The sequence below is a fragment of the Cynocephalus volans genome, chromosome 12 (genome assembly GCF_027409185.1).
Source record: "Cynocephalus volans isolate mCynVol1 chromosome 12, mCynVol1.pri, whole genome shotgun sequence".
Classification (NCBI taxonomy): Eukaryota; Metazoa; Chordata; class Mammalia; order Dermoptera; family Cynocephalidae; genus Cynocephalus; species Cynocephalus volans.
The window spans coordinates 96059802-96085394 of record NC_084471.1 but is presented as its reverse complement, the minus strand read 5'-3'; the positions used below and the strand labels follow the sequence as shown (position 1 = coordinate 96085394).

Here is a 25593-nt window from a genome sequence, read left to right as displayed (position 1 = left end):
GCTAAAGGTGACATCTTGTCAGTGCCAGCCTTTTAAGGAGGCCTTGGCCAACCGGTGTAGGGAAGGTGAAGTTTAACGAAGGTAATTTTGCTAATGACTTCTGGTTTTTTTCCCCCTAGAGATTTTAATTTTCTATGAAGCTTTTCAAAGCTTTCGAAATTGAACGTTAAGATATTTAAAAATTGTTCCCAGCTAGATAAGAGCTGGCCGCCTTCGCCGTCCTTTCCTTTCCCTCTCCCTCTCCTGAACTGTTTGAGGATACAAAGTCCCTATGCAATCGCTAACGTCCCTCCCCACTGAAAAGGGGAAATGGCATTTCGGAGACCAGAGCTTTTAAAGGGATCGCCAAATAGGTTCAAAGGGCACCGGTCGGAGGGCGCGTTTACACGGGGAGAGAATCAGGCGATTTAGGGGCGGCGCTGTACGGTCTGACAGCTAATTAATACGAAAGTAGCTGCAGAGGGGGCGGCGCCTGCGTCCCTCCCGCTCGGTGAGACGCCCGCAGTGCCCGCGCCACCAGACGGCAGGGACGGGCTTGCTGCCACCACCTACCTCCTCGGCTTCACCGTACGTGCCCGGGAGGGCATGGGGAGGGTGGCGGGCGGGCAGGGGACAGGTTGGTGGCGGGCGGGGGACCGGCTTGAGAGGTGTCTGCCGGCCTGAAAGTTGTTGGCGCTGTTCAGCTGCGAATCGTTCGCTTTGCACTCGATCCCCTCCGAAGGGGGATCGTGTTGCTGTTCGCAGGGAGGTGGGTTTTCCCGTTTCTCTAACTCCGAGAATCAGACTGGAGAGAATAAGGCTTCGTGTGTGAGAGATGGCTTCTTCACTTTTCATCTTCGAGGCAAAGTAGCATCCACCTTGAAAGGGAGCCTTGAACTTTGGGGGAGTAAAAAGTACGCGCACGTTGCAGCAAGGAAGGAAGTCGCTGCAGTCGAAGCAACTCGTGTGCGTTCATTCCAAGGGTGTAAAATCCTGCGGTGGCTCTGGTTGCGCGGACACGGTGGCCTTTGCATCTAAGGAAAGACAGGATTTGCTTTTCTCGGCTCATTTTGATAGGCAAGAGAAACATCAAGTTTTTAAAAGAGTAATAATAATGTTATGTAATAGTGTAAGAGGACCATTAGATTATGGTATTATTGCGTGACATTATTATAGCCGGGTGACTGGAGAGCTGAGGGATGAAGCCCCTTGGGAGGGTTCTCAGCTTGTCCCTTCGTCCCCAAATCTGGAGGAGGGAGCCATGTGGTGGGGTGTGGTGGGAGTAAAGTAAGGTAGAAGGGAATTCTTTGGGAGTTAATGCCTCAGATATTATTGCTATGGCTGGACTGTGACAGTGGACAGAAGGGTGCCTGCAAGTCTTCCTGTCTCTTTGCTTCTCCTGAAATAGTCCCGAGGCCTCTTGGTAGTCTTAACACCACATGTATTTCCTCCTATTTCCTCTCCCTGCCTTGTCTCCAAGGGAGTGCCAAGTGGGTGCCTGTCAATCAGCTCACAGTCTTCAAGCCTAGGTTCGGGAGCCCTCTCCTGCTGTGAATCCCAGGCTAGACCACCTTTTGCATACCCTGCAGGCACGCCCTCCTGGCAGCTGGGGTAGTATTGGGCTTTGTTGTCCTCTCTTGTTTCCAAAATAAGGGGGCTAAGTGTGCTGACCATCTTTGGTGATTTTAAAAAATGGCAAACTGGTCCAAATTTGAATATTACTCTCTGTGGCAGACAAAGTTTTTCTAGAAGGGTTTGTTTCGAGTGGAGTTTATTAATCCCTGGGCCTGGAAAAGGAGGTTGGCACAGTCCCCTGAGAGCAGCATCAGTCCACCACATCCCCCCAGAGCCCCGGCATTTTCTTCCCAGCCCCTGGGTGCCGAAGTCCTCTGTGCCTGAGACTGCAGCCACCACAAGCCTTCAGGAAATTCTAGAATTGATAAATAGCGACATGGTCACTGACTGATCTTTTTTCTTTATCTCATGTGTTTGTTAGTTTCAGAAGGTACAAAACTGCAGAGTCATGGCCTCAGGAAGTGTGCCCAGATTTTCTGTGTGTTTCACAATGTTGACGTATGTTGTTATGCCACATAAACCTAAGAAGAAAACTCTGCTCTTTTTGGCCAAGTCTGAAAAGGGAAGGGGAGTTCCTCAATTGAGAGATGAAGATGCTCCTGTGATAGACACCATGTGGGGAAAAAGCAAGATAGGAACGGGATTTGATGGGAAAAGACCTCCAGACCAGAACTGTCTAGAATTCTTAGGCCCAATGGCAGACAACCTATGTGTCAAAACAGCTGAGAAAGCGAAGTTCCAGGCTTCGTCCACCCCTGTGAATTAATGTCATAGTCCTTACTCTTCCTCTCTGGGCCTTGGATTCCTTACATACCAAAGGTAGAGAAAAATAGTATTTGCTCTGATTACCTTAGGGTTTTTCAGATCAAGTGAGGTAAACTATGTGACAGCTTTTTGCAAACTCTGAACCTGTGTCCTCAGTGCCTAGAACAGCGCCGAAGTAGATTTTTTATTTGTCCAGCACTTACATAGCTCTTATCAGGCCCAGTGCTTTTCTAAGCACTTTATACTTTACCCACTTACTGCTCTCAGGAATGCTGCGAGGTAGGACTTATTACTGACGTTGTTTTATGGATAAGGTAACTAGGCCCCAAAGAAGTTAAATCACAATAAGTGGAAGAGTTGAGACCACCCAGACTCCAGTCAAGTTGCAGAGTTTGTGTACTCAACACTCTACCCCGTGTCCTCTTTAAGTCACCTCCAACCCCCCCTGAGGGGATTGAGCCCTGGTCTTCGGGGAGATAGGTGGAGAGATTCACTCCAAGGCCCACCAACGAATGGATGATACAATGAGCAAAGCACTGTGCAGATATAATTCATCACTGTAACCATGTATTTTCTATAATTCCTCACTGAGCTTTGTGTTCACTTTTCTTGGATTATTTCTACCTCATTCCTAGAATACTCAAATCACCTAACATTTTACCTTCTTATTTATTAGTGCTAGTATACTGCTCTTCTCTCTCCTGGAGCCCTTTCTTGGTAAAAAGCTTTCAGTAATTGTGACTGCAGTGCCTGGTCAGGATAACGACAGAGTTTTATGCAGCAGGCTCATGGCAATTTATTGATAAATCAGCTTTGGGGGCGGGGGGGAATCCAAGGTAGCATCGCCATAATCCATGCTATAAACGACTCCTAGTTCTTAATGTTCTCACCGATGCTGCTTATCACCTGGCTCTGGGGTATCTGAGAAATGGAAGATGCTGTCTGGGAGAGGTGGCGGGTAGCCCCGCAGTGTGTGGTATCAGAGGCTCGGTGCTGGCCCGTCTCCCAAACCACAGACTTGAGGAGTTAAGCCACATTCTTCTTGATTGAGAAACTCTTCGTGTAAGGTGTGCTTTCTACATGTGTTTCATTTTTAAAGAAAAAGCCTCCCATTGCTGTTTCTCCCCCAATGCAGACATCTTTGTGTTCTTTTCCCACTCACAGTTCTGGAAGGCTTCCACTTTTTCTCTACTGTTTCAAAACTGATTTTCACTGAGGGAAAAAAAAGTTCTGTTCCATCCCTAAATAAATTTCATTCTAAGAACATTAGTAGAGACCTACAGAGACTGTTGAAGTTTTAAAATTATTGTTAGGTAGTAGTTTCCTACTTGATAAACTTTTCTTAGTTTTAAAAAAAAACCATTAAATTAAATTAATTTCTTCAAATCCTTGTTTAAAGGTGTAGGACTTAGGGGTCTTTTATGAAGGAACAATAGTAGATACATTAGATGTTCCTGAAAGTATTACCCTGCACTGAGAACTAACCTAACATACCATGCTTTCAAGCCTTCAGACTTATGGAGTGGATTAATATGCTATCAAATGTGTGATTTTTTTTCTTTTTTTGAAACTGGAATATATAGTTTCTGTTTGCCTAAGTCCAAGGAGTACATTTTTAACCCAAGGAAACAAAAAATAGGGGTTTACTTAGGAAGTTTTTTTTTTTAACCTGCAAAATGGCAATAATACCTACTTCTTAGCATAATTTGAAGAGAAGATAACCGATCTAAGAGGTACCCAGCCATAGAGAAGGCATTCAATCAGTGTTAGCTAAAATTAATCAGTTGAAACCAGAATTAAGCAAGTCTGTTGAAGGAGACAGTGCAGTATGGTTAGTGGAAGGGTGTTACTGAACCCAGGGCTGGCTGCCTGCCCCATACAAAGCCCCTGGCTTGGCTGGCCAAAATCTGAATTTCCCCAGGGCATCCAGCTCCTGGTTGTGGCTCACTAAAATCTTGTCACTGAACCCAAGTCCAGCTGCCCACCATCCAAACCAAAAAACAAACAAACAAACAAAAACAACAACAGATGACTCTAAAGTCAAATTGTTGGTGGAATAGGAAGGTAGCTTTACTCATCTGAAGGAGACAGTAGGCTACCCCATCTCTCTGGTAAACCTGACGGAGAATGGCCAGACGGAAGCCATCTCAAAAACTCAGATTTCCTGAAGGGTTTTTAAAGAGAGGGTTAAGGGAATGGAATGTGGGAAGTGAAAAGCAGGAGGGAGGGGGATGTGTAAGGGGCCAGGTGCAAGGTCTCCCTAAGGCTCCATTTCTTTTCTGATCTCATCCTTGGTGTTATCTTAGGGTCTTGCAATACTTTGATTTGCTTCAGGGTGGAATCAGCATGGCTTTATTCATGTCCCTCTTGGTTTCTCAGTGTCTGGATAGTGCATGCCTCGTTGCAAGTCTGTAGTTCCAGGCTCACTGGGAAATAAGTTTTTTTTTTTCCCAGTATTTATTTCCCATTATTTACATTTATGTAGATAAAGTCAGTCTGCCCCGTAACTAAGGTTCAAAATATCAAAAAACTATAGGAAAAGAGGGAACTCAGAGAAATGCATGCTAAGAAAAAAACTGGCTTTTGAAATCTCCTTAAAGCCCATGTGGCTTTAAGTCCCAATATGGCTTCAGTCCTGCTCACTTCAGCAACAGATATGAGGTCAGAGACTTGAGTTTGTGTCCCAGGTTGGCTGCTTAACATCTCTAATTTTATTTTCTTCTTCTGTGAAATGGATATAGTTACAAAGGATTATAATCTTATAGTTACAAAGATTATGTGAAATATTGAACATAAAGTACATGGCCTAGTAGACACATAGCAAACTCCTATAAAAGTAAATATATGTTTATATGTATGTGGTTTACATCACATTTAACAGCAACACAAAGACAACTACATGACCAGTAACAAAATATAGAACTACACATAGGTTTATAGATTATTGATAGATGGATAGAATGATCACAGTTTAGTAGATGTCAGGCTAGTAAGGTCACATGCAGGTGTTGAGTTTTAAAGGCAGGAATGACTATCATTTAGAAGAGGTAGATAGTACTACATGCTAAGCAGGTTAAGTAGCATCTGAGCTTGGGTATGAGAAAAGATGTGTTTCTGTGGAAGAGATAGGAGAAGCAGATAGCAGGGCTGGTAAAAGAACAAGAGGAGGTTACAAAGAATGACTACCAGGTAGGGTGGTGAGTTTAAATTTTAAGCCTTGCCCTAAATTCCTACCCACTTTGACTTGAGTATCACCAGTTTGCCTTAGCTTTCCTCCTGAACACAGTCCTGATTATACTTCCAACTTCAGACTTAGATGGCTACGTTCAATTTCTTGACAGCTTTTAGATGGTTGTAAATACAGAATGTCAAATGACCTGAAGAGTCATAGAAAGTTTATCCTCCTTTCCTCGTTCCTTCTATGAAAGTACCATAAATGCCAACACCTTACCTTGCATGTGCAAGCCTGTTATTTTGATGTTTCCATTTTCCTGCTTCTCCTTCTTTACCTGTGTCAGTATTAATGATGACTGTGATCATGATGGCAATGAAGATTAACATAAAGGTATCATCAACTTTATTGAGGGTTTTTCATGGGCCAGGTGCTGCGCTAAATATAGTGCACATGTTATCTCAATTAAATTCAACAGCAGCCCAGTAAGTCAGAAGCTTTTGCTATAGCTGTCTCACAAATAAAGAAATTTAGTTTTAGAGAGGCTAAATCCCTCAAGCAAGATTAATAGCCTAATGGTAGAACTGAAATTCAAATCCTGGAGCCTGAGATTCTGAATACTAATGAAATGACAAAAAGCTGTAAATTGGGTTTCTGAAGCAGGACATATATTAGAACTCAGGTATTCCGAATAAAACATCATTGGTGCTATTATGTACATAATTTGATGTTTCTAAAGAGATCAATCCATGACATCTGTTCCCCCCCCCCCACATTCAACTTATTGTTTACATTCATTCAAATACAAGGGTACTTCATATAATTTGTGGAAAAATAGGGTTAAAATATAATATGCATTTTCACATGAACTTTTTTGAAGACATTTTGTACATGATTTTAGTCTATCTTTAGGGCATTTTGGCAATTTATTTTTGCTTGTAATATCCCCTACATTTGCATTCCCTACTTGGTTTGATGTCTTCAAGCTGAATGATATAGAACTAGAGAAAACATAACACAATTTACTTTGCAGTTTTTAAAACTAAATGATCATTACTTTTGCAAATAGTACAAGAGATGTGTAAGAACAGTATAATTAATGCTGCAATATAAAAGCACATCAAATGATCAAGTTATTTTAGATATTTATGTTTGCTTTTCCCCATCTTGTCTAAAATCTTTTTGATTCCAGACCAAAATTGAAAAAATGGTTGAGCTCACCCAGCTGATGGAAAATGAGGTATTCATGGCCTTTGCCTCCTATGCAACAATTATTCTTTCAAAAATGATGTTTATGAGTATCGCAACTGCATTCTATAGAATGACAAGAAAGGTAAGAAATTTGAAGGTAGTGTTTTCTTACTTTTAAGAGCTGGAATCTGGAAAGCAATTTTCTTAATTTACTTCTTATTTATTTATTGGTTAAGTCCAGTAGCACACTGTTTAATGCTGTAAGTGTAAGTGAAGTATGTAGTCATTTGGTACAGATGGTCTAATATATTTATGGAACAGTTGCTTTTCCTGAGAAACTAGTAGATGGTTTTTTCATTGTGGCATTTACCTTTTCTCATTCTCTTAGCAGATGAGACTTCTGGAGAATCAAAGTTCTCAAGGAAACTTTTTATGATTTTGGAGTTAATTTTGCCAGTTAGAGTTCAGAAAATCATCATTTTCTAGACAGTTAACTGGTGTTTTCAGTTCTATTACAGTGTGTCAAGGGTATTGCTTTGGGGAACAAAAGAGGGAAAAAAAGAAAGAAAAAAAAAGAAGAAAGAAAAGAAGAAAAAAGGCTGAGAATCAAAGTTCTCGTTCCCACAGTACAGCCTGATATGACTGTGATAAGCCATTTGAACTTTGTTACTTCTGACTTCTAAAGTGGATAATATTTCTATCTAGCATTATAAGAATGGGTTTTTAAAATACTGCAGGTGTAGGGAAGGTAGCAGAAAGATTTTGAAGCACATAGCCTGTATTCAAGCAGGGTTTATGACACCATGAGTGGGAAGAGCAAGGTTGTCTTAAGTTAAAAGATTTTCACTGCTGTGGTCCCTGTGCCTGTTCAGCAACTTCTTCCTGGAAACCACCTGTTTCTCTCTTAGTGCCTTTCCTGAGTTTTTGCCCTCCTGAGCTTTGCTTTTATCTGGAGGTCATAGTCTTCCCTATGGTGTTTTCTTATTACTGTCTTGAGGTGTAATGGAAAGATATTTGCATTTTAATGGGGCACATACTCATGAGTTTGAGGTTCTGATGGGCAACCTGTTGGAGTAGCAGGCCACAAAATAGCTGCCTGCCACCAGGTTCTCACTGTCCTCTAGAAACAGAGTGACACCAAGGAATTGTACCCTTTCTTATAAAAAAAGAAGTGGAATTCAAACTTGTGGAATTCCAGGAGCCACAATGCTTTTTTTATGTGCTTGATCCCTGAATCATTTATGTAATTGTGAGCATTGTCAGGGGAAATGAGGGTTGCTCTTCCCATTTTACAGAAGAGGAATTGAAAGACAGGTTAAGTAGCTGTCTGAATCAGTTCAGGCAGTGTTACAGAATAGACTGGGTGGCTCAAGCAACATTTATCTTTCACAGTTCTGGAGACTGTCGAGTCCAAGATCAAGATGCCAGCAGATCTGATGTTTAGTGAGGGCCCAATTCCTGATCTGCAGGTGGCCATCCTCTCATTGTATCATCACATGGGGAGAGCAGAGAGAGGGAGAGAGAGAGAGAGATGCAAGCTCTCTCCTTCTGTCTTCTGATTAGGACACTAATCCCTTTTGTGAGGGCTCCACCCTCATGACCTAATTGCCTCCCAAAGGCCCCACTTCAAATATCATCATATTGGAGATGAGGCTTCAGTGTATGAATTTGGGGGGGCACATTCAGTCCATAGTAGTACCTTACTAACTTTACATACCAGTAAAGAGTCAGGTTGAGATTAAAATTCAGATTGGTTTAAACTCAAATCTTATGCACTCTCCATTGTAATACATTTATTTCTTTAGTCAAAATATATCGAACATCTATTATGTTCTGACATTTATTTACGGGACACTATGATGAATAAGACAGACAGCCCTGACCTCAAGAACTGATACTGTGTCATGCCCCTGACCGTCAGTTCTTCTCAACATCTTTATCTAGAATAAATGCTAATATCATATTAAGAAAAGATATAATATTTATGAGATTTTTAAGCTTAAATTAAGACTAATTTTATGATTTGTGTTTTCCTTTATTATAAATTACTAAAGAGTGTGATATAAATACATTTTAAATGCATATTTCAAGTTTCAAGGGATGGAAAAATCATTTCAAACAGCATAATAATTGCAGGAAGGATTACAGGAGTATACACTCTAGAACATATACTTTTATTCATAGGAATGAAATTGAGCTTCTTAAATTTCAAGCTGGGACCCCACAGGCAGCTTCCACATGGGTGGTCTGTCACATCCACCATCATAGCCACTGCCAGCACAAGGTCAGCTCACCACCACAGTAGCAGCATGACCACCGTGCAGGTGAGCAAGCATAGACACACAACCCAGTGGCCCAACCCATAGGGGGAGTTACACTGCAACATGTGGTAGTCCACCTGGTGGTGGGAGTTACATGTGCAGCCCATGCAACTGCCTTGATCTGGGAAGAGACACAAGTGGAAAACCTCAAGAATGCAGAAACCCAGGATACCCAAATAGAATAAGAAAGAGAATTCCCAATCACCACCAGCCCATCCCCCAACCAGGAGAAGCAAGGACCCAAGAGGAGCCTCTGCCTGTGCAAAAAATGAAACCCCACCCAGTGTCACCCATTCAAACTGAGGGGCTCCAGTATATTCCAGTGCACCCATCAGGGTCACAGGACACTAGCTGGGGTGCCAACAAGCCTGCTCAGGATCACCTACTGCAGCCAGAGAGCAACAGTGCACCCAGGTGCTTCTCCCAAGAACTCAAGAGCTTGCCCATGTCCTCAATGAGCCAACACCAGGTCACTAACCTCAACAAGGTACCATTAAGTGACCCAGTGCCTAGGCCACAGAGACACTCACATGGAACTCCAACACTGAATACAGTGGGAGTACTGTATTACACTACACATGGATATTACACTACTGCATCTATTCGGAACCAGTACTAAAACACCCTACTCAATGGTCAATTTAAAACACATCTCCAGGAGGAAGTCTCTATCCTCAAAGCCCACTCCAGAGTAATAGAAGAAGCAACTGTTATACCAGATGACTAGACATCAATCTAGAGATACTAGAAATAAAAAACAAAACAAAACAAAACAAAACAAAACAAAAATGCCAAGAAAATATGACACCACCAAAGGAATACAATAATTCTCAAGTACCCAACCCCATAGAGCAGGAAACCCTTGAAATGACTGAAAAGGAATTCTGAGTAGCAATCTAAGGAAATTCAATAAAATTTGGCAAGACTCAATAACACAACACAAGGAAAAGAGAAAAAGCATTCAGGATATGAATGAGGAAATTTACAAAGAGATTAACACCTTAAAAAATAATGCAGCAGAACTTATGGAACTGAAGGAATCATACAATGAAATAAAAAACACAACCAAGATCTTAAGCAGTAGTTTGGAGCAAGGAGAAGAAAGAATTTCTGATCTTGAAAATGGTCTTTTTGAAATAATCCAGGTGGACCAAAAAAAGAAAAGAATAAAAAAATAAATAAAATGAAGAAACTCTAAGAGAGCTAGCAGACAACCTTAGTGCACAAACATCCCAATCATGAGTGTTCCACAAAGGGAGGAGAAAGGAAAAGGCATTGAAAACATATTCAATGAAATAATAATGGAAAGCTTCCCAGGTATAGGGTGAGACATGGACCCTCAGATCAAGGAGGCTCAAAGATCCCCAAACAGATTCAGTCTGAAAGGTCCTCTCCAAGACACATTATAGTCAAATGGGGAAAGCTCAAAGACAGAGAGAGAATCTTAAAAACAGCAAGAGAAAAATGTTAAGTCTTCTATAAGGGAGTCCCCATCAGACTAACTGCAGACTTCTCAACAGAATCTCTATAGGCCAGAAGAGAATGGAATGATATATTCAAAATACCAAAAACAAAAAACTAAAAAAATAACATTTAAAAACTTCCAGCCAAGAATACTATACCAGCAAGGCTATCCTTCAGAAATGAGGGAGAAATAGTTTATTTCTCAAACAAACAAAAACTGTAGGAGTTCACTGCCATACAACTGCCCCTGCAAGAAATCCTCAAGGGAGTCCTGCGTCTAGAATCTGAAAACTGATAATCTCTACCATTAATACACAAGAAAGAACAAAACCCACTGGTAGAACTAAAATACAAATGAGAAAGAGAAAGAAACTATATCTTATTACCTCAAAAAGTCAACAGACACTGAAGATAAACAATAAAAGGGGAAGAAAGGACCAAAAGATACTTGAAACATCAAAACAAAAATGAATGAAGCACCAGGAGTAAGATAATACCTTTCAATAACAAGCCTGAGTGTAAATGAATTAAATACCCCACTTCAAAGATACAGACTGAGTGGATTAAAAATCTGCATCCAACTATATGCTGTCTTCAAGGGACTCACCTATCCTGTAAAGATACACACAAACTAATATTAAAGGAATGGAACGAGATATACCACATAAATGGAAACCAAAACCAAGCATGAGTAACTATTTTTGTATTGGATAAAATAGACTTTAAACCAAAAATCATGAAAAGAAACAATGAAGAACATTATATAAAGATAGAAGGATCTATCCAACAAGAAGACAAAATAATCATAATATATATGAGAGTGAGAAAGAAAGAGAGAGAGTGTGTGTGTGTGCGTGTGTGTCTGTGTGTGCACGCACATCCAACACAGGAGACTCAAACTTATAAAGCAAGCACAATCAGACATAAAGAAAGAGATAGACCCCAATATGATAATAGTTAGGAATCTAAACACCTCATCTCTCAGCATTGGACAGATCACCTAGGTAATGAATCAACAGAGAAACACAGAATTTAAACTATACTTCAGACCAATTGGACCTGGCATATCTACAGAACATTTCATCCAGCAACTGTAGAACATACATTCTTCTCATCAGAACATGGAACATTATCCAGAATAGACCACATGTTAGGTCACAAATCAAGTCTCAGCAAATTAAAAAAAAAAAAAAGTTGAAATCATTTCAAGTATCCTTTCAGACCACAATTGATTAAAACTAGAAGTCAATAACACATGAAACTCTAGAAACTATGCAAATACATGGAAATTAAACATGCTCCTGAATGACTTGTGGATCCAAGAAAAAATTAAATGGGAAATCAAAAAATTTCTTTAAACTAATGAGAATAAAGATACATCATACCAAAACCTGTGGGATACTGCAAAAGCAGTACTAAGAGGGAAGTTTATTGCAATAAATGCTTTCATCAAAAAAATTGGTTCCGGCCCCATGGCTCACTCGGGAGAGTGCTGTGCTGGTAGTGCTGAGGCCACAGGTTCGGATCCTATATAGGGATGGCCGGTGTGCTCACTGGCTGAACATGGTGCAGACCACACTGTGCAGAGGGTTGTGATCCCCTTACCGGTCACGCACACACACACAAATATGTGTGTGTGTGTGTGTGTGTGTGTGTGTGTGTGTATGTTTCAAGTAAACAACATGATGCTACACTCAAAGAACTAGAAAAACAAGAGCAATCCAATCTGTAATATAGTAGATGGAAAGAAAAAAATAAGATCAGAGCAGAACTGAATGAAAGAGAGACAAAAGATCAATGAAACGAAAGTTGGCTTTTTTTTTTTTGAGAAGATAAAGAAAATAGACAAGCGATTAGCTAGGTTAACTAAAAAAAGAAGAGAGAAGACCCAAATAACAAAAATCAGAAATGAAAAAAGAGACATTACAACCAATACTACAAAGAATTATTAGAAACTATTATAAATGACTATATGCCAACAAATTTGAGAACCTGGAGGAAATGGATAAATTTCTGGACACATACGAACTACCAAGACTGAACCAGGAAGAAATAGAAAACCAAAGCAGACCAATAACAAGCAACGAGATTGAAGCAGTAATCAGAAGTCTCCCAACAAATAAAAGCCCACTACCAGAAAGCTTTACTGCTGATTTTAGCAAACCTTTAAAAAGGAATTAATACCAGCTGTCCTCAGACTATTCCAAAAAATTGAAACAGAGGCCATTCTCCCAAACTCATTCTACGAGGCCAGCATAACCCTGATACCAAAGCCACACAAAGATGCAACAACAAAAAAAGAAAACTGCATTCCAATATCTCTTAAAAACAAAGACACAAAAATTGTCAACAAAATATTAGCAAACAGAATACAATGACACATCAAAAAAATTATATTACATAATCAAGTGAGATTTATCCCAGGGATGCAGGGATGGTTCAACATATGCAAGTCAATAAATTTAATACACCACATCAACAAAATCAAGGACAAAACCCATATGATTATATTAATAGATGCAGAAAAAACATTTGAAGAAATTTGCATCCCTTCATTATAAAGACTCTCAACAAATTAGGTACAGAAGGAAAGTATCTCAGCACAATAAAAGCCATGTACAACAAAACCACTGTCAGTATCATCCTTAATGCGGAAAAGCTTTGAAGAACAAGAACAGGAACAAGACAAGGATGCCCACTCTCACCACTCCTATTTAACTCAGTATTGGAAGTTCTAGCCAGAGCAATCAGGCAAGAGAGAGAAATAAAGGGCATCCAGATTGGAAAAGATGAAGTCATACCATCCCTGTTTGCAGATGACATGATCCTATATATAGAAAAGCCTAAAGACTCTACCAAAAAACTCTTAGAGCTGATAAACAATTTCAGTAAATTTGTAGGATAGAAAAACAACACACAAGAACCATTAGCATTTTTATACTCCAGTAATGAACTAGCAGAAAAAAGAAACCAAGAAAGCAAACCCATTTACAATATTCACACAAAAATAAAATACCCAGGAATCAATTTAATTAAAGAGGTGAAAGATCTGTACAATGAAAACTACACATCACTGCTGAAAGAAATTAAAAAGGACAGAAAAGGATGGAAAGACATTCCATGTTCTTGGATTGGAAGAATTAATGTTGTGAAAATGTCTATACTACCCAAAGCCAGTTACAGCTTCAATGCAATACCCATCTAACTACCAATGACATTTTTCACAGAAATAGAAAAACAATCCTAACATTCATATGGAGCAATAAAAGACCCTAAATATCCCAAGCAATCTTGAGCAAATAAATAAATAAATAAATAAATAAATAAATAAATAAATAAATAAATAAAGCCAGAGGCATAACACTACCTGGCTTGAAATTATACTACAAATCTATAGTAACCCAAACAACATGGTACTGACATAAAAATAGACACTTGGACCATGGAACAGAATAGAGAACCCAGAAATCAACCCACATACTTACAGCCAACTGATCTTTGACAAAGGCAATGAGAGCATACATCAGGGAAAAGACTGCCTCTTCAATAATAAATGGTGCTGGGAAAACTGGAAATCCATATGTAGAAAAGTGAAACTAGATTCATACCTCTCACCATACAGCAAAATCAACCCAAAATGGTTTAAAGACTTAAACTTAAGACCCCAAACCATAAAATTTCTAAAAGAAAGCATAGAGGAAACACTTTAGGAAGCAGGACTGGGCAACGACTTTATAAATAAGATCCCAAAAGCATAGGTAACAAAAAATAAATAAATAAACAAATGGGATTATATCAAACTTAAAAACTTTTGCACATCTAAAGAAACAGTTAACAGAGTGAAAAGACAACCTACGGAATGGGAGAAAATATTTAAATACTATGCATCCAATAAGGGATTAATATCAAGAATATACAAGGAACTCACAACTTAACAGAAAAAAAAAACAAGTAACCCAATTAAAAATGGGCAAAGGAGCTAAATAGGCATTTCTCAAAGGAAGATATACAAATGGCCAACAGATGTGAAAAAATGCTCAACATCACTCAGCATCAGGGAAATGTAAATTAAAACCACAGTGAGATATCATCTGACCCCAGTTAGAATGACTATCATCAAAAATATAGAGCCTAAGAAATGCTGGCAAGAATGTGGAGAAAGGGGAAGCCTCCTACACTGTTGGTGGTACTGTAAATTAGTGCAGCCACTATGGAAAACAGTATGGAGGCTTCAAACAACTACAGATGCAAATGCCGTACTATCCAGCAATCCCACTACTGGGTATACATCCCCCAAAATGGACATCATCATGTCAAAGGGAAACCTGCACTCCAATGTTTATCACAGCTCTATTTACAATATCCAATATATGGAACCAACCTAAATGTCCAGGTGGGGACGACTGAATGAGGAAAATGTGGTATATATACACAATGGAATCCTACTCAGGAAATTCTTCCATTCACAGCAACATGGATGAACTTGGAGAAAATTATGTCATTGATGAACTTGGAGAAAATTATGTTAAGTGAAATAAGCCAGGCATAGAAAAAGAAATACCACATGTCCTCACTCATGAGTGGGAGCTAAGAAAATAAAATAAATAAAAATAAAGAAAATTTCCCCATATTATTCAACCCAAAGTTTTATCCAGTTCAGAAAAAGGAAAGAGGTACACATATCCTAACAAAATACTAAATACCTTTCCCATCCCTCAGTTTTTTATGCTTCGTTCCTGCTAACATCTTTGGTAAGTAAACTTATTATTTTCATATGAGCCAATCACTTGGAAATGTTAATACGCTTGAGGGAAGATATGTCTACATTGCTATGAAAAAGATGCCCGTGCACGTAATAATAGTCCACGATGACTTAGAATTATGCCTCTTTTCCATTTTTGCTTCATTTTTTTTTTACTATTTTTATATGCTCATTTTTATTTAAGTTCTTATTTATGCTTCTTTTATAAAAATTTTGCATTGTTAGTTAAAATTCAGGTTTCAACTATAGACGCTCTCTCCTCCTTCTGTGTTTGATTTATTGCTCCACATTTTCTTTACATAATGGCCAATCTGGAAGCCTGTCTTTCTTCTGTTAAAACGCAAGTAACTTATTAGATGGAATACCCCATGTTATTTGTATTTGGAATAAGTTTTTTCCATGGTATTTGGAATAGGTTTTCGCCAACCCAGAAGACTGTGCAACCCTTGGCAAAGGAGAAAGTGCCAAGAAGTATCTTCGAATAGATGACAGAGTGGAACGTGTACGAAGGTAACCTACTGTCTGTTAAAATTATTTACTTGATCAAGGAGTTCAGTGAAGATGTTGAGATCTTGGAGAAGAAGAAAAAAAAGTCAGTTATCTTATCTACTCCATATAATAATTACAGAAAATTAGGGATCTAAAAGTCCCCAGGTGTCACCGCCATTGTACGTATTGCCAATTTTTCTATATTTTTATGTGCATTTTGTTGGGGTTAATGACTTTGTCCCACATAGGGACGTATCGAGAGTAATGGCAGGTGGGAGGTAAAATGGGGACAGAAGATTCTTGCAGTCTTGTCATCTTTCTCCAGAGGTGACACTGTCAACTCATGTAAATGGTTGAAGAAGTAGGTGTTTTTGCATAACATTCAAAATATGAATGTTGACTATCTTTGAAAAAATAAGGAAATTTTTCTCTCTCTCTCCCTCTCCTCTGTACATGTTATGTTTAATGTACTGGGAATTCAATGAACAGTGAAAAGCAATAAGTCAAAATACCATCGATACAGCCTTGTAACAGTACAATTAATATACATTGAATTCCAGTTCTGGAGCTGTTTTTCTTAATCCTTGTCATAAGTCATGTGAACTGCCGCATTTTTAATATTGAAATTCCACTGCCAATCCATTAGTCACCTTTTCTAACATGGGAAATCATCGAAATTATATACCATCTTCTCATTTAGTATTTTCTAATGCTCATCCAGTAGAGATCTAGGCACATTTCAAGGAATAAATAAAATCATATAAAATTAAAGAATCAGTGAAAAATTTTTATAGGCATAATTAAATGTATAGACATTTAGTTTGTGATAAGTAGTTAAGAGAAAATATAATAAGCATATTTGAATACACTTTTTCAATTTGGTGAATACGAATAGATAGTGAAATGGAGACTGAAAGAAAGGAATTACTTTTATAATTCGGTATCAGTTGAAGTTTCTAGTCCCTTTAGGATCTAGATCATATGTACATTGTCCCTTTCCTGATTCCCTGTTTGAAGCCCCTGCCAAGATTTCTGCAGATTCCCTTATGGTATACTTGTCTGAAGATTAACTCTGGATCTGGTTTCCTGCTTTTATTTGTGTATGTTTTTATATTCTGCATTTGGTCCGCTGGATGTCAACTTAGCCCTTTTCTCAACTCCCTTGACAGATCAACTTAAAAAATGTGGACAAAAATAGACTTGACTAAATGGGAGTGCAGAGGAGTTTACACTGTGGCAACAGAAATGTTTCAAGCTGTACAAGTGTGTCAGACCTCTGTGTCTGATGGTGTCCTTCAGCGTCCCCTCTGGGGAATTTTCACCGTCCCTTCTCCTCAAGTAGTGCCCAGCATTACACCGTTTCCCAGACTGCCCTCTGGCCCCACATAGTGTTCTCTCCTTACAGTACTAAAATTTCATTCACATTCTGGCTTATGCAAAACAGTTCTACCCCCAAGCTATTTGTCAAGCAAGAACGTTTTCCTTCTCAGAGGAAGTCTGTGCTAAGTACTTAGAAGAAAATTTGCACTTCTTTTTCACTTAGTTATATACTCGTTAATTCAGCAGTCCTACCGAGTATATCAGTCAGTGTTGAAAATGGATGTGCCAAGAATATGGATCAAAAATAGTTTCAGGATGAAGAATTGATGTGAAAATTTTAAATAGTATCAGAAGAAAACTTGTAAGTGTTGGACTGGTCAGTTAGCTCGGTTGGTTAGAGAGTATGTTATAACACCGAGGTCAAGGGTTCAGATCCCCGTACTGGCCAGCCACCAAAAGAAAAGGAAAGAAAATTAAGTGTTATGAGGAAAAGAATAAAAAGCAGGAAAGGCGAATGAAATTTTGTGGATTTCTCAAAACTCCCAAAGAGAGACCCTGAAGCAGTTTCATGCTTTGCATTGTCCTTTCTGAGCTCTCTTTTTAGAGCCGGCTGCCACATGCATAGCACTAATCATGACGCTGTAATGATAAAGTTGCCCAGGGCTGGAGAGGGATAGCAAAGTGACCCTCAGTAGCATTAGTAAGATTGAAAGAAAGTGCCAAGTTAGTCTCGTGTATGAAAACTTCACAGAAGCTTTTACTTTGGAATTTTAGATTCCTCCCTACTGTCCTTTCCCACCTCCAACCCTTATACCCTGTGCCCATGGGATTGCACTTCCGCAGCAGAAAGCCATTATCTAAGCGGATCCTCTAGTCAGGTCGCACATACATTTTAGGAAGAATTGACCCTAGTTCTAAAGAGTTCAGTGTCCTTGAGGAGGTGCAGCGACTGTGTGCATAGCACCCCCTGGTGACCAGACACTGGCTTTTCCTTGTGGTCAGAAGTGAGCCTCAGAGAAAGACAAGGTGTCGTCCCCAGGTGTTTTTGAGACCTTATTTGCCCCATCGAAAAAGTTCCTCATAACAACACACTTTTGGAGATACTTTTCAGAGAAGGAGTTTCCAGAATCTCCCCCTCCCCCTTTTCCACTTTTAACTTAGACGTTTTTCGGTCTCTCATCACTTCAACATGGAATGGTGAAACTGTTACTATTAGCATATTCCAGTGGCAGGGACCGAACGGGCTACTAATGAAGTGGAAGGTGTGTGTTAAGGTGTGCAATATTGAGAAAATTAATCCATACACATGTGGAACAATTAATTAAAAAACTTAAATAAGATGTATTGGAATATCAGGATATATGACTTCAAGAGAGTAAGTTGTTTGAGTTCTGGGCAGACAGACATCAGGGATGGTTAGAAAGCACTTTACATATTTATTTACTTAATTCTACCTTACGTTATTCTAGGAAGAATACAAGAGCACAGACATTCAGTACAACAGGATAAAAAGAAAGTAGAAAGGCAAACAAGGCAGCTGGAGAATCAAAGGGTCATTCAAACGACAAAAACTAAGACTTGGGTTTGGTATTTAGGGAAAGGTGAGATATTTAGAATATACCACCTGCAAAGGTAGAGAACACACCTTCACTGAGAGTATTCAGTGGAGTCTAACGACACTTGCTGGGGACTCTGTCAAGACTGGAGTATGGGCTAGAAGTTGGACTGGATGACTTCCCTTCTGGCCCCAGTGCGTGATCAAAGCGTTTATTGAGAGATTATTGTGTGTGTATCACTGTCACTTCTATTGAGATACTATCAAAGAGCTTTTTTTTTTTTTTTTTTGTCTTTTTTTCGTGACCAGCACTCAGCCAGTGAGTGCACCGGTCAGTCCTATATAGGATCCGAACCCGCGGCGGGAGTGTCGCCGCGCTCCCAGCGCCATACTCTCCCGAGTACGCCACAGGCTCGGCCCTATCAAAGAGCTTTAAGAGTGGGTTCCCGCCCTTCAGGGGTTTATAACCTTCCCCTGAAAATAAGACCAACAAGAGAATTATATGCAGCAGTGTTGCATTAGATGGTGAGGTGGTGGGGTATGAGGCCTAAGTCCCTAGCCTATTTAGAAACATTTCATGAAGGAAGAACTTGAAGAATATCAGAACGTGGGAGGAAGAAGAGGAGAGGAGAAATCATGTCGATTCAGGAACATTCCTTTGTGGGCATTTGGACACACTGCTGTAAGCTGAGCGTGAAGAGCTTTGGCTGAGATAAGGGGGTCAGGACAAGTGTGGAATGAAACTGCTGTGATTGTCCACCCTCTGACACTTCCCAATCCCATGTAGCAGCTCTAGTCCAGGTCAGGGGGATGCTGGGCTCCAAGTACTCTGATCGAAGGGAACGTGGTGACTGGCTTCGTGAACACAGAGCAGGGCTGGTGAGAAGGCCCATCGCAGAGTAAGTTTGTATCAAGGGGCCTCTGTCCAAAGGAGAAAGAAAAGTGGGAACAAGGAATCATGGGAGGGGGGGGGGGGGGTTGGGGAACAGGCCCAGGCAAAGGTGGTCAGACAGGAAGACTGGTGTCCCCGTGGTTATAGGTTTTGGCAGCTGTCTGTAAGTGGCACTACAATGACGGAAGGTGCCTCTCTAGGGAGAGGTCTGTTGTTTGAGCAGAGGAAAGGGTTGGTGTGGAAGGGTGACATGGAACTACAGTAGGGGCTCCCTGGGAGAGCTGGGTAAGTGCACCCCCAGCGCGGGTCTAAAAGGAACAGCGTATAAAATGGCCTAAGTTAGCAAAGAATATGAGGGCCTGTGGAAAGCAGGCCTTACCAGGACGATGAGGAGAGCGATCTGTGAGGAGCTTTTGAGGGCTAAGGAAAGAATTGAAAAGGAGAAAAAAGATAAAGGGAGGCCCGAAACAAACAGAAGGGTCAGAATGGTCAAAGGAACCGCTGTCCCTGACCTTCCTTCTCTGTCCCATGGTCCCCTTACTGTCCTTGGCTTTCTTCTCTGCTTTAACGTTCTGTTCTCTTTGTCAGTAGCTCAGTACAGCCTTAGAAGCAGACCCTGTTTTCCACTGGTTCTTGCTTCTATAGTTTCTTCCCCAACTTTAAAGTGTCTGTCCTTTTAGAATGTTGCGAAGGAGCACGCCAGCATGCCCCAGACTGGAGGTGACGATGTCTCTGTAGTCCTGCAGGAGAATTCCGAGGACCAGAACAAATACCCTGGGGGGCATTTATGGACTGGGCCCTTCTTTAGTAGAACGTGGTATTTCTTGCCCACCTTATTCTCAGTAGCCCTTGTGTTGTTTCATGAAAGAGAAGAATAGAAACACACCTTTCTCTCTGCTTTTATTTAGGGGCAGGTAGTTCTTTTTTTTTTTTTTTGAATTAATTCGTTCTTTTTTTGTTTAATTAATTATTATTTTTTTTTGGTGACTGGCCTGTAAAGGGATCTGAACCCTTGACCTTGGTGTTATCAGCACCCCTCTCTAACCAAGTGAGCCTGTTCTTTACTTATATCTTTTCAAACCATTATTTACGTAGGTTACTGGCACCTTCATATCTTTATGCTGTCATCATCATTGTCAGGCAACCTTAGAGATAATCTAGGGAAGACAGGAGAAAGGAAAGGCAGGGAGGATAATGGTGATCATGGAGCAGTCAATGTGTAATAGTTATATTTTATGCTGAAAGAGAAGAGAATAACATAAAACACAAACATTTTGTATTTTGAAATATGTTATCAGCTGACAAACTCTATCAAAATCTCCAGTTCTAGTTTAAATTCTAAAGCAGTTTCTAATTTTGTAGACATGAAAAGGGACAGTCGATTTTAAAATTAAGCACTTTAAAAAATGTCAGGTCGATAATAATGTGCCTTGTACTCACAGTCCTAGCCAGAGAAATCCAAGATGTTGTGGATTGGAGCTAAACCGTGCTTTTTGCTTTCTTCTAGCTGTGGTATAAAGATAAAATTTAGGACATATCTTCCTCTCTTTCACCTATCATCTTTGTATATACTTTGTACTTTTGCACCAGCACTATTAACTAATTTATTTTGCAACTTGAAGATAGGTTGGCCAAAATATTTGGATGTAAGAGCATGAAATTGTTACTATTGAATTGGTAAATTAATTTTTGGCAGCCTAGTGGTTTGGGTTGGAAAGAATTCCTTCAATAACCACTTCTATCTTAGAGTAAGTGAAAGAGGAATCCTCAGAAAGATCATAACTACAAGGATTTTCTTTCTTTGGGAAAAAGTTTTTATCAGAAGAAAAAAACCCCTCATATTTACAAAAATGAAGTGAGTTTTATTAGATTGATGCGGTTTTGATATTCTAGAAAGTACAAAATGCCTTCTCTGTTATATATTGAGATACACTAAAAATAAAAAGTAACAAAATAATGAGGTGTTCTAAGTAAAAGTCAAGCGGTAAGGAAGTAAGGAGATTTGAAAGAAAAAAAATGAATCCAACTTTGCAATTTAAAGAGGCATTAACAATAACATTTAGTTTTCGAAGAGAAGGAAAAATGAATCTATTTCTACTGACTCTGAAATTAGTGTCTTTAATTGTCATCTTTTTCCACAGAGCCCACCTGAATGACCTTGAAAATATTGTTCCATTTCTTGGTATTGGCCTTCTGTATTCCTTGAGTGGTCCAGATCTCTTTACAGCCCTTCTGCACTTCAGAATCTTTGTTGGAGCACGAATCTACCACACAGTTGCATATTTGATTCCCCTTCCCCAGCCAAATAGAGCTTTGGCTTTTTTTGTTGGATATGGAGTTACTCTTTCAATGGCTTACAGGTTGCTAAAGAGCAAATTGTACTTGTAAAGAAAATCATACCACTCATCATCCAATGGGCTTTTAAGAATTCTGTACTTCCAAGTTAGAATGAATACTTTCTTAGGTTTTAGGTAGAAGGGGAGAAGAGAAATTAAGAATCGGGGAAAACCCACTTTGAATATACCATCAACAATATCCTTTATTCTTATTTTATATTTGCATGAGAAATTTAACATAATGATTCTTATGTCTTATTCTTAAAGTACTGTGTTGTCAATTTTGATTATGTTATAATTTATAACATTCATTCAACATGTTGTATTTTGAATCTATAAAAAGAGTGATTGCATGTATGAGAAATCTGTATTTTAGTACTGTCAAAATGGGCATGTGAAATTAAAAATTTAGAGAATAATTTTGTTTGGTTTTATTTTTCCCAATTTTTTATTTTCAAAAGTTTCAGATCTGTGGAAAAGTTGAAAAATAGTGCAATGACCCTCTATATCTCCTTCACCTAGGCTCACCAATTTGTACATTTTGCCACATTTGCTTCTGGCTTTCTCTCTCTCAATTTTTTTCTGAACAACTTGATAATAAGTTGCAAATATGATGATACTTCACTCCCATAACACTTCAACATGTTTCTCCTATGAACAAAATAATCTCCAAATAATCACAATACCATTATCACACCCAAGAAACTTAATATTAATATGATATTATTTAATATATATATATATATATATATATATAGTTTGTATTCAAAGTTTCCCAATAATAGCCTTTAAAACTGCTTTATTTTTGATTCAGGAATCAAACAAGGACCAGACATTGCCTTCTGTTGTCATTCTATTTAGTTTTCATTAAAATGGAAAAGTTCCTTCATTTTCTTTTTTTTCTGTCTTTTATGGCATTGATATTTTTTTGAAGAATACAGGCCAGTTGTTTTACAGAATAACATTTAATACAGATGTGCTTTGCCTATTATTTTGTCACCCTCGGATTCAGATTAAATATTTCTGGTGATGTGTCCTTTACATTACACACATCAGTAGTCATATGACGTCAGTTTGTCCCATTATTGGTGATATTAAATTTGATTAATTGTAGTAAGGTAGTCTCAGCCAGATGTGTCCATTGTAAAGAGATCTTTTTATCTTTGTATCACATGTGGAGTAAAAAATTGACACTGTGAGCATATCCTGTCCTCCTACAAACTTTCACCCAATGGGTTTAGCATCTAGTGATGCTCTGTTTGGTTTCTACATAAAAATGTAAATATATAAACATGAAAATTTACAAAATACACATAAATATACAAACCTACAAACATAAATCCACATAAATTTGTATATTTTTGTCTTAAATGGAATTATGTGTACTTAAACCTTTATAGTAAAAGGTAGCCTTTAAAAAATATCGATATTTTTCTTATACATGCCATCAAATTTATGTCGCTATTTGTTTTCTATCTCTGATTAATTTAAGTATTTGCACATATTTCTCATATAGCATTTTTAGTGGCTTTTATGAATTGTTTATTTAGGTTTACCACACATGAGAAAAGTCACTGTGTAATATTTTAGGTTTCATAGTTTGAGCAACTCTAAAGTTTATCAACAAAACCTATTAGGCTATTGACTATGGAGAATTCTGTAAAATTTCTCTTTACTTCTTTTCCTAAAGTTAAAAGCATCTTTGCACACAAAGTGGGTCTTGGCTTTAGAATGTCTTTGTGGTGTAATTAATGAGAAAGACCATGAGCTAAGAAATAAAAAGTCTGAATTCCAAAGGTTTGAATCTGCCCACATAAGTGCGCGCGCACACACACACGCACATATCAACACACTGTGTTTGGGTAAATAACTTACCCTGTCTGATCTGCAGTTTCTTCAAACTTTTTCTGACATTTTTTGAAAGTCATATACTTTTACGTATGTGATGCATATGAAAAAAAGTATGTTATGAGCAATTAAGTGTTCTCCATGTGTAAATTATTTGAGTAACCTATCAGTCGTAAAGATTCGGTTAGCTGAGTTTTGGGTAAGGCCTTTGTTTAACCATTGTCACTTCTCTCATTGCTTTCTTAAAATTTCTACTTACCTGGTATGCTTCTCAGAGCAGTAGCAGAATAGATTGTGGTTATTGTGATAGTTATCCATTTAGCTGCTAATATTTGATATTCATTACTAGATAATTATTAGAAAAATATCGCATTTAAATTTTATATTCTCAGAGGTATAAGACCTATGAGCATGCTTAAGGAAAAATAGAAAAGTCTAGGGATTACCAGTTTCAGTTCTACATGGGAATAAAAGTTGTAAAAACAATTTAGAATGGTTTCTACCTACTTTTTATTCACAAGAGAAGCTATAGATGTTGGGGGATTTATTAGTGGAACTACTTTTATGAAGGAGGGTGGATGAAAGGGAAGAATATTTACTGGTCCAAGGACTCCCTACCTGACCACGTGACAGAAATGGCTCTAGTGAGCAGTCTGTGCGGTAAGTGATGGCAGGCAGTTGGAACTGCACAGCTTGTATTTACCCTATTACATATGAGGGATAAAATGGGTATGTTCTTGTTTCTGCTGCTTAATCAGAACTCTTTGAAAGTAAGGCTTGCATTTTATTTATTTTTGTGTGCATATTCACATTCCTGTACACAGACATACACATGCACGCTCACACACACGTACACATGCACACCGACTACCACCACCATCATTGGTACTAATCATTGTGGATGCCCAGTAATTAGGTAACACTGTTACTTCTTCAAACATCACCATTGCTGTCTTGCAGCTCTCTTCTTACCTATTGTAAACCAACTCTATCACAAGTAAGTCCAGATCCTTCTGCGTAAATCAGAAGATATTTATCTGTACCTCTTATAGAGGCATCATCTAGGGCAGTGATGGGAGTTTTGAAGGGAAGGTTCAGTAACTTTCAAATGGGATTGAACAGTGGGCAGGTTTTATCAAAATCTCTGTAGCAAGGGGGAAATATATATAACCTGCATTATACAGGACAAAACCCTATATCCTATTTTACTCATATAATATTATATGAAGTAGAATTTTCTTAACAGGTGGGGACATCTGTAAGAGGCACTGATATTTGTTTTGGGCATGTATAAAGCTGGAGGTAGGTCACGAGATTTTCATGAATATTAAAAGACTCTGTGGTTTAGACAAGATTGAGAAAATCTTGTCCAATCAGTGTCAACTCATGTGGCTGAAATACTCTTCCTTTCACCATTTTAAAACACCAACAGGCTACCTCTTGTGTCTCTCTAACCAGGAAGCCAGTGGCTTGGCATATCCATGCTGTGTTCAGTCAGGAGGTCAACTATCAAAGGGTAATTGTGCAACCTCTGGTCCCTGATTATTTGGGGAACCTCTCGAAAACCCTAGGCATTGCTAACAGCTGCTTTTCTGATTTAATATTCAATGATTCCAAGTCCAGAAGTTTCTCCAGGCAGTGAGAAGGGCACAGAGTTTCTGGCATCCAAAGCATTAAACTTTAATGCAGAGAGGGCCAGTCCCAGGGTATTCTGCATGGGTTCTGTAAATCATTCACCTGAGGGCTGTACTTTATAAATACAAAACAAAAAGTTTTTTGAGTTGCACAGTTGCATCATACTGACTCTTCACAGAGGCATATGGTGAGAAGTGAGGCAATTTGCCTTGGGAGTCTCTAAAATCCATTTAGAAACAGCAGCACAAAAATCCTATGATCATCTCCCCCCTGCCAGCCCCAAATGTCA

At 38.9% G+C, this 25593-nt stretch overlaps 1 protein-coding gene across 1 annotated transcript; it reads left to right on the top strand.

Moving 5' to 3' along the window:
• Nucleotides 1–466: 466 nt before the first annotated feature.
• MGST1 (microsomal glutathione S-transferase 1) lies at nucleotides 467–22199 on the top strand. The gene is made up of 4 exons (XM_063075646.1): nucleotides 467–567; nucleotides 6684–6824; nucleotides 15645–15739; nucleotides 21627–22199. The coding sequence occupies exons 2-4, from the start codon at nucleotides 6699–6701 to the stop codon at nucleotides 21871–21873; spliced, it is 468 nt and encodes a 155-aa protein (XP_062931716.1). The 5' UTR covers nucleotides 467–567; nucleotides 6684–6698; the 3' UTR covers nucleotides 21874–22199.
• Nucleotides 22200–25593: the final 3394 nt, after the last annotated feature.